The sequence below is a fragment of the Rutidosis leptorrhynchoides genome, chromosome 5 (genome assembly GCF_046630445.1).
Source record: "Rutidosis leptorrhynchoides isolate AG116_Rl617_1_P2 chromosome 5, CSIRO_AGI_Rlap_v1, whole genome shotgun sequence".
Lineage (NCBI taxonomy): Eukaryota > Viridiplantae > Streptophyta > Magnoliopsida > Asterales > Asteraceae > Rutidosis > Rutidosis leptorrhynchoides.
In genome coordinates, this window is record NC_092337.1 from 404637475 (window position 1) to 404648816 (window position 11342).

The 11342-nt window shown below is 36.9% G+C and overlaps 2 protein-coding genes across 2 annotated transcripts; one reads left to right on the top strand and one right to left on the bottom strand.

Moving 5' to 3' along the window:
* Nucleotides 1-620: 620 nt before the first annotated feature.
* On the top strand, nucleotides 621-6040 carry LOC139846850 (uncharacterized). Its single transcript, XM_071836393.1, has 4 exons — nucleotides 621-1898; nucleotides 2993-3564; nucleotides 3656-3875; nucleotides 4599-6040. The coding sequence occupies exons 1-4, from the start codon at nucleotides 669-671 to the stop codon at nucleotides 5952-5954; spliced, it is 3378 nt and encodes a 1125-aa protein (XP_071692494.1). The 5' UTR covers nucleotides 621-668; the 3' UTR covers nucleotides 5955-6040.
* A 498-nt stretch (nucleotides 6041-6538) lies between these two features.
* Nucleotides 6539-8500, bottom strand: LOC139849740 (uncharacterized). Its single transcript, XM_071839367.1, has 3 exons — nucleotides 8356-8500; nucleotides 8098-8265; nucleotides 6539-6986 (listed from the first exon to the last, which is right to left on the bottom strand). Exons 2-3 carry the CDS (start codon nucleotides 8258-8260, stop codon nucleotides 6751-6753), a joined length of 399 nt encoding a protein of 132 aa, XP_071695468.1. The 5' UTR covers nucleotides 8261-8265; nucleotides 8356-8500; the 3' UTR covers nucleotides 6539-6750.
* Between the last annotated feature and the right edge of the window lie 2842 nt (nucleotides 8501-11342).

An 11342-nucleotide genomic window follows, 5' to 3' on the forward strand; every position in this document is an offset into this window, starting at 1 on the left:
AAAGTAAATGTTTGTTAAAATACCAAATTTTGCCAAAAATGTTATTTTTCATAATCGAAAACTAAACATCCTAGTTCCATTTCAACTTGTTAAAAAATAGAATTAAGTGTTATCTATAACTAAATACACCCTAATAATTAGAAAAAATGTGTGACAAACATACAATTCAACAAATTAACTTTAAATCACAATATTACAGTTTGTCAATTATTATTATATTATTTAAAAGGAAGATGATACTCACACATCGAGAATTGATTCATATACACAAATTTACTGTCATATCCTTAATTTATAATTACGGAAGTTTATCTCCGTATATAAATTTAAGGATATAAATGTAAATTTTGTGCTAAAAAGTGTGTACGGATTAAAATGAATTAAAATGAATGTACCTATATTTATGTTACTCTATTATTTTTTTACGATTACGATATTACGACCGTTATACTTGTAATAAGTCAACATTAGAAAAGTGTTAAGGAAATAAATGCAATGTAAATGTAAATTGTATATGGTAGGTCCCACATAATTACAATCCAACGGTGGTAATTCTCCTAAACACGTCACTCAAATTCTAGCAGATCAATCTCATCACCCAGTTTACTTCCCGACTCAGCTCCGCCACACTCAGATCCCATTTCCCGATTAAACCTTCACCGGCGAACATGTTACCGCCGGAGCTTCAACCTCGTTCTTATCGACCGTACATCTCTCCATCCGTGAGCGCACCTAACTTCCCCACGACCTTCAACAACGGCTACTCACCTGACCGAAACTCTAGCCCTAATTACCCTAACGGCAGCAACAATAGTAACCGCAGATCGCTAAAAAACTCTCGATTCGCTCCGTCATCGTTCGTTCATAATGCTAGGGTTTCAATTGCCCTTGTGCCGTGCGCTTTATTTCTTCTAGACCTTGGTGGTACTCCAGTTGTTGCAACCCTAACCCTAGGGTTGATGATTGCATACATTCTCGATTCGTTGAACTTCAAGTCCGGTTCGTTTTTCGCGGTCTGGTTTTCTCTAATTTCTGCACAAATTGCCTTCTTCTTTAGCTCGTCCTTATTTGTTACTTTTAATTCGATCATCCTTGGTTCAATTGCGTGTTTAGTTTGTGCTTTGTCTAATTTTTTAATCGGTGTTTGGGCGTCTCTTCAGTTTAAGTGGATTCAAATTGAGTACCCGACCATTGTACTCGCACTCGAACGGTTGCTTTTCGCCTGCATTCCGTTCGTAGGATCGGTACTCTTTAGCTGGGCTACTGTATCTGCTGTAGGTATGGTTAATGCTGCTTATTATCATATGACGTTTAATTGTATTTTCTACTGGTTGTATTCGATTCCTAGGGTTTCGTCGTTCAAATTGAAGCAGGAAGTTAGTTACCATGGTGGAGAGGTTCCTGATGATAATTTAATCCTTGGTCAGTTAGAGAGTTGCTTACACACTTTGAATCTGTTGTTCTTTCCTTTGATGTTTCACATTGCGTCTCACTATTCGCTTGTGTTTTCCTCCGCATCTTCAGTTTGTGACTTGTGTCTTCTTTTTTTCATTCCATTTTTGTTTCAACTGTATGCTTCTACAAGAGGGGCTTTATGGTGGGTCACCAAGAATGAACACCAATTGCGTGATATCAGAGTAGTGAATGGTGCTGTTGCTTTGGTTATTGTGGTTATATGTTTGGAGATCAGGGTGGTTTTCCATTCATTTGCAAGGTATATTCAAGTTCCTTGGCCTTTGAATTTTCTTCTGGTAACTGTCACAATGCTTGGTGGGGCTGCTGGTGCCGGTGCTTATGAAATGGGTATGATTGCTGATGCTGCTAGTACATTGGCGTTTACCGGTCTGGCTGTATTTGTGAGTGCTACTGGAGCAATTGTTGTGGGATTTCCTGTGCTGGTATGTTATTCTCAGCTAAACACTATTTTTTGAATATTAAGGTGCTATTATTTGTGTTGCCATACATGCTTTTTTCTTTAGAAAGTGATGTGTCATCTTATTATTTGGTAGTGGTTTTAAACCAGCTTATGAAAAGTGATTCGATCGCTCTCTCTCTTTTATCACCTAGTAATTGACATCACTTCAATAGAAAGTTTAGCTATCAATCCCCCTATGTTTCTTTTAAGGCTAGGTAAGTGCCAACCACATCATGAGGATGAAGTGGGTTATTAGATTTAGCCTAATTAATTTTGGTTAACTGAAGGGGTGATTGAATTAAATATCTTGAAAGTTTGTCATTATCCTTCACTGTTCGCTCCCATGGGACCTAGGTAAATTATTAGTTTGGCCTGAATTAATTTTTTCGTTTGCACCTAACACAAACTGGATTACCTAGGTAACTATTCGATACGACTCAATTATCTATAAGAAAAGAATTGAATTTGGTTTGTATCACCATGACGGTACCGATATATTGCGTTTAGACATTAGTCAACATTTTGTAGTTTTTAAAAGACTGACCGTGAGACAATACCGTCATCCAGTTACAAAGGTTTGTTTGATCTGCATAGCATCTTTGAAACTGTAAGCTCAAAATTGGTCCTCTGTTTTTTTATGTAATTGTGTATTTAGTAATGTATATGATACACACCCTCTTTGAACACTTGGTAATATGGAGTTTGATCTTAATATACTGTATCACCTTCAATCTGACATTATGTTAACTTTTGCTCTTTAAGTACGTCAGTAGGTTAAGCATGACATAGGTGGGATTTATTTCTGGTATTGGCCTGGTATTAGGCTACATGTTTATGAAAATGATAGATGTATTCCTATTGGTAAGGAACAGATGTAATCATGGTATCTATGTATAACTTGTGTCCTTACAACAGAGGTATGCATTAATGTGTTATCTATGTTGAATGGGTTTATGACTCTGTTCATACACTTAGATTCCGTGACATACAGTTTATTAACTAGCCAATTGTTCCAAAATAGCCCCTTTAGGTTGAATGAAACAAATATATGATGCAGCAACATTGTTGACTTTGCAGTTCACTCCACTACCTGCAGTAGCTGGATTCTATTTAGCTCGTTTTTTCACAAAGAAGAGCCTCTCAGCATATTTTGCGTTCGTAGTCCTTGGAAGTTTAATGGTGACATGGTTTGTAGTACACAATTTCTGGAATCTCAATATTTGGCTAGCTGGCATGTCATTAAAAACTTTCTGCAAGTATATAGTTGCTGATGTCATATTGGCAATGGCTGTTCCTGGTTTGGCCCTTCTTCCACAAAAACTTCATTACTTAACAGAGCTTGGTTTAATTGCCCATGCCTTGCTTCTCTGCTACATCGAGAATCGTTTTTATACATACTCTGGGATATATTACTATAGTTTTGATGATGAGGTCATGTATCCAAGTTACATGGTTGTTCTAACCACCTTTGTGGGTTTGGGTCTCGTGAGAAGACTTTCTGTTGACCAGCGCATTGGACCAAAAGCTGTTTGGGTTCTAACTTGCTTGTATTCATCAAAGCTATCCATGTTGTTTATGACATCAAAGTCTGCTCTTTGGGCTTCAGCCATTCTATTATTGGCTGTTTCTCCCCCAGTGCTTCTATACAAGTATGTTCTTACTTCTTCACTTTACACTTTAAATCTCCTAAGTTTAGCCTGAAGTTTTACCTTTTACAAGCTTAAATTATTGTGTTTGCAGGGATCGATCAAGAACAGCTTCAAAGATGAAGCCATGGCAAGGGTACACACATGCTGCTGTTTTTGCTTTGTCCGTCTGGTTTTGTCGTGAAACAATCTTTGAAGCTCTTCAATGGTGGAATGGTAGATCTCCATCAGGAGGTTTACTTTTGGGCTTTTGTATACTCTTGACTGGATTGGCCTGTGTACCCATTGTTGCTCTTCACTTTTCTAATGTCATGGTACACATTTCTTTTTTACACATTGATTATATTAAATTTAGACATTTATTATTGGCAAACGGGTCAGGTTGGGTCGGTTTGGGTAATGGGTCAAAATGGTTTTGGGTTGAACTGGGTCATGGGTCAAACGGGTAAAAAAATTTAAACGGGTCAGGTTGGGTCGGTTTGGGTAACAAGTCGAAACGGGTAATAGGTTAAATGGGTCAAATAGGTCTAAACAGGTCATATACAATTTTTTACATTTATTATATTATTTTGATTATTTTGATTATTATTATTATTATTATTATTTTGATTATTTTGATTATTAGTATTATTTATTATTATTTATTATTAATTATTAATATTTATTATATATAAAAAAATATTAATATACATAATAATTGATTCAACCATTAATGCTTTCATAAATGATTGACATACGAGTATTGTTATGCTCGACCCATTTGACCCATTCAGAAGGCCCATTAGACCTCTATTATTGAAATTTAGGATTTTATACCCATTTGACCCGTTCTTTTATATTTTGTATAAGACTCGATAGGTTGAAGAAAAACTCACTGGACATTTTTATTTTTAAGTTTTGGTCTAGGGCCTAATTTTCTTCAAGACCCAATTGACCCGAAAGTTTGACCCATTTGACCCAAAATTGAGAGTATGGGTCTCAATTGCCAGGTATATTTATTATAGACAATTGGTTTCATAATCTTTTCCTGTATGCAGTCTGCTAAAAGAAGCCTGGTGATCATTATAGCAACGGGTCTCCTCTTTATAATTATGCAACCGCCAGTCCCGTCATCATGGACATACCACTCAGAATTAATAAAAGCCGCTCACCAATCGTCTGATGACATCTCAATTTATGGTTTCATGACATCAAAGCCTACATGGCCATCATGGTTGCTGATATCAGCAATTCTCCTCTCACTTTCTGCAGTCACCTCCATTATCCCTATCAAATACATAGTCGAGTTGAGATTACTCTTCTCCATTGCAATGGGAATCGCTCTCGGTGTTTATATATCTGCAGAATACTTTCTTCAAGCCGCAATTTTACACATCCTTATAGTCGTCACCATGGTCTGCACATCTGTATTTGTGGTCTTCACACACATCCCATCTGCATCGAGCACAAAGCTTCTTCCATGGGTGTTTGCTTTGCTTGTAGCTTTATTCCCGGTCACATATTTGTTGGAGGGTCAGGTCAGGATCAAGACCATATTAGCCGAGAGTGGAGTTGGGGATTCGAGTGAGGAAGATAGTAAGTTAACCACCTTATTGGCGGTTGAGGGTGCAAGAACGTCACTTTTAGGGTTATATGCTGCAATCTTTATGCTTATAGCACTAGAAATTAAGTTTGAGCTTGCATCACTCATGCGGGAAAAAGTCAACGAGAGGGGTGGACTTAGACATAGTCAATCTGGTCAAAGCAGCAACTCTTTAACTAGTTTCCCACCTAAAACAAGATTCATGCAACAACGTCGGGTGTCAACGGTTCCCGCCTTTACAATCAAACGGATGGCTGCAGAGGGGGCATGGATGCCAGCTGTCGGGAACGTGGCTACGGTTATGTGTTTTGCCATATGTCTTATATTGAATGTTAATCTTACAGGTGGGTCAAAACGTGCGATATTCTTCTTGGCTCCTATACTATTGTTGCTTAACCAGGATACAGATTTTGTTGCGGGTTTTGGGGACAAGCAGAGGTATTTCCCGGTTACTATTGTGATATCGGGGTACTTGGTTTTGACGTCACTTTACAGTATATGGGAAGAAATATGGCAAGGAAATGTGGGTTGGGGAATGCAAATCGGTGGGCCAGATTGGTTTTTTGCGGTGAAGAATTTGGCGTTACTGATTTTATCATTCCCAAGCCATATTTTGTTTAATCAGTTTGTGTGGAGTTATAAAAAGATGAATGACTCAAGTCCGTTGCTTACGATTCCTCTTTGTTTGCCTCCATCAATAATAGCAGATGTGGTGAAGATAAGGATATTGGGGCTGTTGGGAATAATATATTCCCTAGCCCAGTATCTAATATCCAGACAACAATATATGTCGGGTTTGAAGTATATCTAGGGTTTAGAAAATAGAATTACAGAAACATTGTACAATTATGTTTTCCCGATTTCGGATTCAGGCAATTAAAGTGATGTTTCTCTTTCTGTGCTGCATGTTAAATTTCTCTTTCAAGTAGCACGAAATGTGCACATGAATATAGGGGCGCCTCACGCTCACTAATGCAATTCAACTACACAAGTACATTAAACATATAAGGCTGAACGGTTATGGTTAAAGATGAAAAACAAAATCATAAACTTTTCGTATCTTCAGCTTCAGCCTATGAATATTAATATTTGTTTCATATTTACTTATTTCTGTGGTAGTGTGGTTTAGAGTCAGAATTATTACTCAAAATGACTTCTTTGGCTCTTTACGTTCTCTGGTTAACTTTCTTCATGAGTCTGTCATTTCATGTTAATAATTCTAATAGCTTGTTTACTTACTAATAGTCTGTTCTTTACAGCTCTTAATTTAATAAGTAAATTGTTGTCTCATATGTCAATCTGAAAATTGGTATGTTTTAAGGAGTCATGGAATCAGACACTCCTCCAGAATAAAATGCAAATGAAAACAAAGACGAATTCAGAAAAAAAGCACAGAGTCCCTAAGCCATGTTTACATTAATATGTTAAAAACAACATATAATATAATAGAAACCTTGTTTGAGTTCAATCATAGAAAGTATATTACAAAGCGATGAGCCACAGACCATAGCATATATTCATTGTCAACTGATACATTTAAGATTGTGATCCTCAAGAAGCCAAGAACCATAACCCCAACATCAAAACAGCTGCAGTAAAATAAGATGTTAGCCAGGACCGACTTTTGGAATGTCATAGTGCTCACTCATGTTGGCAAGATACTGGTTGAAGTCTGAAATCCTGTCACGGTGTGACTTATTTGATGTCTTAGCCATCTTTTGCATGTCAATTTTCTGCCTTTGCTCCATATAACGTCGCTCTGCTGGAGTCATACTATCCACATAAGAAGCACCTCTCGAACTCTCCCCATCGTTTGTCTCCTCCTCACCCATTGTTCCCAAGCCTACACATACATCCAGATATATTACAATTAATTTAATCTGAACAATTAATTTAATCTGAACAATTAAATTATATAGCTCTTGCAGCTTCTTACTGCCATTAGGCCAAAAGTGTCGCCAAGCTTGTAAAGAGAACATAAATCTTAAGCTGGTAAAAAGATTACAAATTACAAATAAGTAAAAAAAAGAAGATGGTGTATAGTAGCTTCGAGTCCTAAAAAAACATGGCCATAAGACGTAAACCACTAGAACAAGTCAAAACTGGCTTTGCGAAGTCTGTCAAAAGCTGTTTCTGACTTTGATTTCTACTTTTTAGTGACTGATTAAAACTATGAAGTAGTAGATAAATGGTTACCGCAAAAAGCCATTGATTTGAAGTGATACCATATTATACCTCATTTTGAATTTTGATCATATAACTGACTGAACCGAGTAGTCAAATTCGTTACTTGAATTAACAATGATCAAGCTTAAAACACAATAAAATCATACAAAAAAAATATGTATCAAGGCTAAGCTTTTATTCAGGGGTTATGGGCTGGTTGAAATTTGAAAAGCCTGCAAGTGAAATTATAACATCTTATAACTTTTACCACTTTTAGCTCAGACTTAAAGTAAGCAATAACCTTTAAATAGGGTGTTATTAAGCATAATTTTTAAGTTCTGTCTTAAATCTATTAGCTTTACTTCCAGTAAGCCTCATAAGTTGACTTAGACTTTTACTGGCTTATCTCCAACCAAAAAAGATCATCCCCACGAAAAGAGTCCATCCAAACACCTCAAAGTTTCTAGCTTACAATTCGAGAGCTTGAACTATAAGCTTAGGGGATGTTTAAAAATTGGGATTGTAAATTATCTGCTTGCAAATAAAAGTGTTTATTCCTTCTTAAATAAAGGGATAATAAGTTTTTTGTAGCGCTGAAATTCACTAATCTGCTGTAAAATAAGCGATATATGGATATAGATAATCACTCATATAAAGCAATCCTACACACTTACCCTGAAACTTAAATAAATAAATAAAGCAAACGAAACAACCCAAACCTTCAACTAAGAAAAAGATATAACATAAATTATTGTATGTATAAAAGAGATTAATGAGCAACAAGTTACCTTCAGATGTCTCATTGTCAATAGTTTGAATAATTTGGCCGGATAACTCTTTGATCTTGTTTTTGTTCTTTTTCTTTTTCTTAATTCCGCCAGCTTCTTTCACATTAAGAGGTTTACCTTTCAATTTCAGCTTTCCAGTAACAACATTTTCGTAATCAGACATTTTCACTGCGATTTCAAAACCCTAATTTTGATCAAAAGAAGAAGCCCTAACTATATAAAGAAAACGAATCAGGTAGAGTATATAGAGATACATACCAGTAGATTGTGTATAAGCGATGTGGATGTCAACGGAGAAACAGTGTCGGAGAAACAGTAAAGCGCAATCTCCGATCGTTATACGTCAAACGGATAACTTTTGCGTCTCAAGAGGTTTCCTCGTACATATGCTGTAAATTTTTTTTTTTTTAATTTTTTTAGCTAAAAAAGAATAATTTACAATTGTATATTAGGAATAGTACCCGGCTGGCGTCATGCTGACGTCATCATGGCGTCAGCAAATTCTTTGTAGGTTTTTTTTTTTTTTTTTGGTTGTTGACTTTGTTTTAAAAATGTATTCTTTCCGTATAGCAGGATTGGGCCATGGCCCAATATGACCTAATTACTAGTTAATATATATTCAATAGAGAGTATCAATTTACTATTTCTAACAATATTTTATTAGTAAAATTCACTTATTTAAAATAACCCCCAACTTTGGTCAAAAGTACAAATCGACCCTTAACTAGAATTTTCATAAATGACCCCCAACTTCGGTCAAAATACAAATCAGCCCTTAACCAGAATTTTCGTAAAAAAATCTTAAATAAACTTCATCAAAATCTACAACGTACCATATTTTCTCGCTCGCCGTGAGTTAAATTTTTTCAACAATACAGTTGAACTTAAAATAATTTTACGAACACAACGTAGTGTAAGACCCGTTTATTTGTTGTGTACATAAGTGTAATTAAGATACTTGAAGTGGGGTTTTTGTTGTACATCTTAAAAAGGGGACAGATTCTGATCTGGGGGATCTGCGCGCCGCGCAAGTATATGGCGCGCCGCGCCAGTAGCCTGTGACAGATTCCCTTCTCTTTTTAAATTAGATATTTTGAGAGCTTTTTGGTAATTATACATGAGGTCCCGAATTAAAGGCTCTAGATCAGTTTTGGAGCCTCATTTACTCCATTTCCATCTACCTTATCACTTTCCATTAAATCCTAGAGAGAGAGGAAGTTCTAGAGTGAGAGAGCTCCATTAAAGGAAGAAGGAGGTTGAATCGGGTCTTAGTGCGAGTTCTAAAGTTGTTCATCTAGTCGCTAGCTACGTGGTGGTTGTGTTGGTAAGTTATAAAACCCAATTTCTTACTTTAATTGTATTAAGGGTTAGAGTTTGGGTTAGTGTTGCACATAAAACCCATTTTGCTAGTGATTTGGGGGTTTAGGGTAAATTTGGGTCATGTAGACTCAAAGATGACTAACTAGGGTTTCCAAAGTATCAATTTATGTTTATGAGCCTAAATTGGTTAGTGAAATTACTAGCACACTTATACATATGTAAATGGGTGTTAAGTGGGTTAGTGGATGACCCGAAATGGGTGTGTTGACCTTAAATTGGTCAAATGGGTCAAAATGGACCTAAGTTAGTTAATGTTGTTGTGTAATGCATAAACCTTGTGTTGAAATACGTTTTAAACCTAACTTGGCTAATGATTAGGGTTTTGGGGATGTTAACCCAAATATTAGGGTTAAGGGTGTAAATGGGTCGAAATTGCACCATGGGTCAAGATAACACTAGAGTGGAGTTTTAATTGGTTGACCAACTTGAGTTTGTGATTGATGTATGTATAATGTAATAGGTACGTTACATTGAAGATTTCCGAGCTTGATTATCTTTCACAAGAGATTTTGAGGTGAGTGGAGTAATTATACGTATGTGTATATGACGCGTTTATTTGTGGGTGTTATGGTATGAACCATCGAGCCGGTAGTGCCATAACATGTGTGCGATAAGATGTGAACCACGAGCCGGTAGCATTGAGTGTGAACCACGAGCCGGTAGCATCGAGTGTGAACCACGAGCCGGTAGCACTATAAACTAGATGTGAACCACGAGCCGGTAGCATCGAGTGTGAACCACGAGCCGGTAGCATCGAGTGTGAACCACGAGCCAGTAGCACTATAAACTATATGTGAACCACGAGTCGGTAGCATCGAGTGTGAACCACGAGCCGGTAGCACTATAAAAGAGTATGACTCAATTGCGTATGGTGTGAACCACGAGCCGGTAGCACCATAGCGTTTATGGTTAACCATATTGAGATTGTTGATTATTTAGCATATTGTTTATATATATATATACATTGTGTTGAGTATATGCTAATGCGGTTTTGTGTTAATGTACGACTTGTTAAGTGTTTTGGGTACGATGGCATGCTAATTGAGTTACAAGTTCGTATGAGGTATTTGGTGAATGTGATTGCAAATAGATGAGTTATATATATGTATGTGTAATTATTGCATTCACTAAGCTTTGCTTACCCTCTCATCGTTTACCTTTTTATAGGTTCGGTTGTGGACAAGGGTAAGGGCATCATCTTGGATTAAAGATCCCGTCGTTGTTAGAGAACGCTTTTGGGATATTAGCTTTTGGAGTTTGACCGAGACTTGGGTAGTTTAATCCCAAACACCATGCTCGTAGTATAGTTTGGTACTTAAACTTTTTGATGGTCGAAACTCATATTTAGTATTAAACTCGTAAAACGGCCGATGTGGGCCCCGCTTTGTAAAACTTATTTTATGTTTGAATATTGTTAGTTTTACATATTCGAATATGTTGTTAAAAGCGTTTTGTCTAACTATGTCGGGAAGTGGCCAATCTTTTTCGCATTTCAAGGCTTTTTGGACAGACCAGATCGGCGCGCCGCGCGGCCTTCTGGCGATGTACGACGATTGTTGAGCGAGATAGACGTGGTACTAGTGAGTTAATGCGATGTGCTCGCGTAACAATGATTAGCTACCATTGTTACGGGTTCAAATCGTGCCAAACAAGCGATGTACGACGATTGTTGAGCAAGATGGGGTAGTGTGGTGCATATGTATATACATATGTGTTAAGTCCTTTCGTTTTGTTGCTTAATTTACTTCGTTTTATAGAATGAAGATGAGAAATGGACACGACACCAATGACGGAAGTACGAGTGAGGACGTTGAACTCACGGCCAAGGTTGAGGCCATCTTTAAAAGGCTAAAGAAGGATTTTCT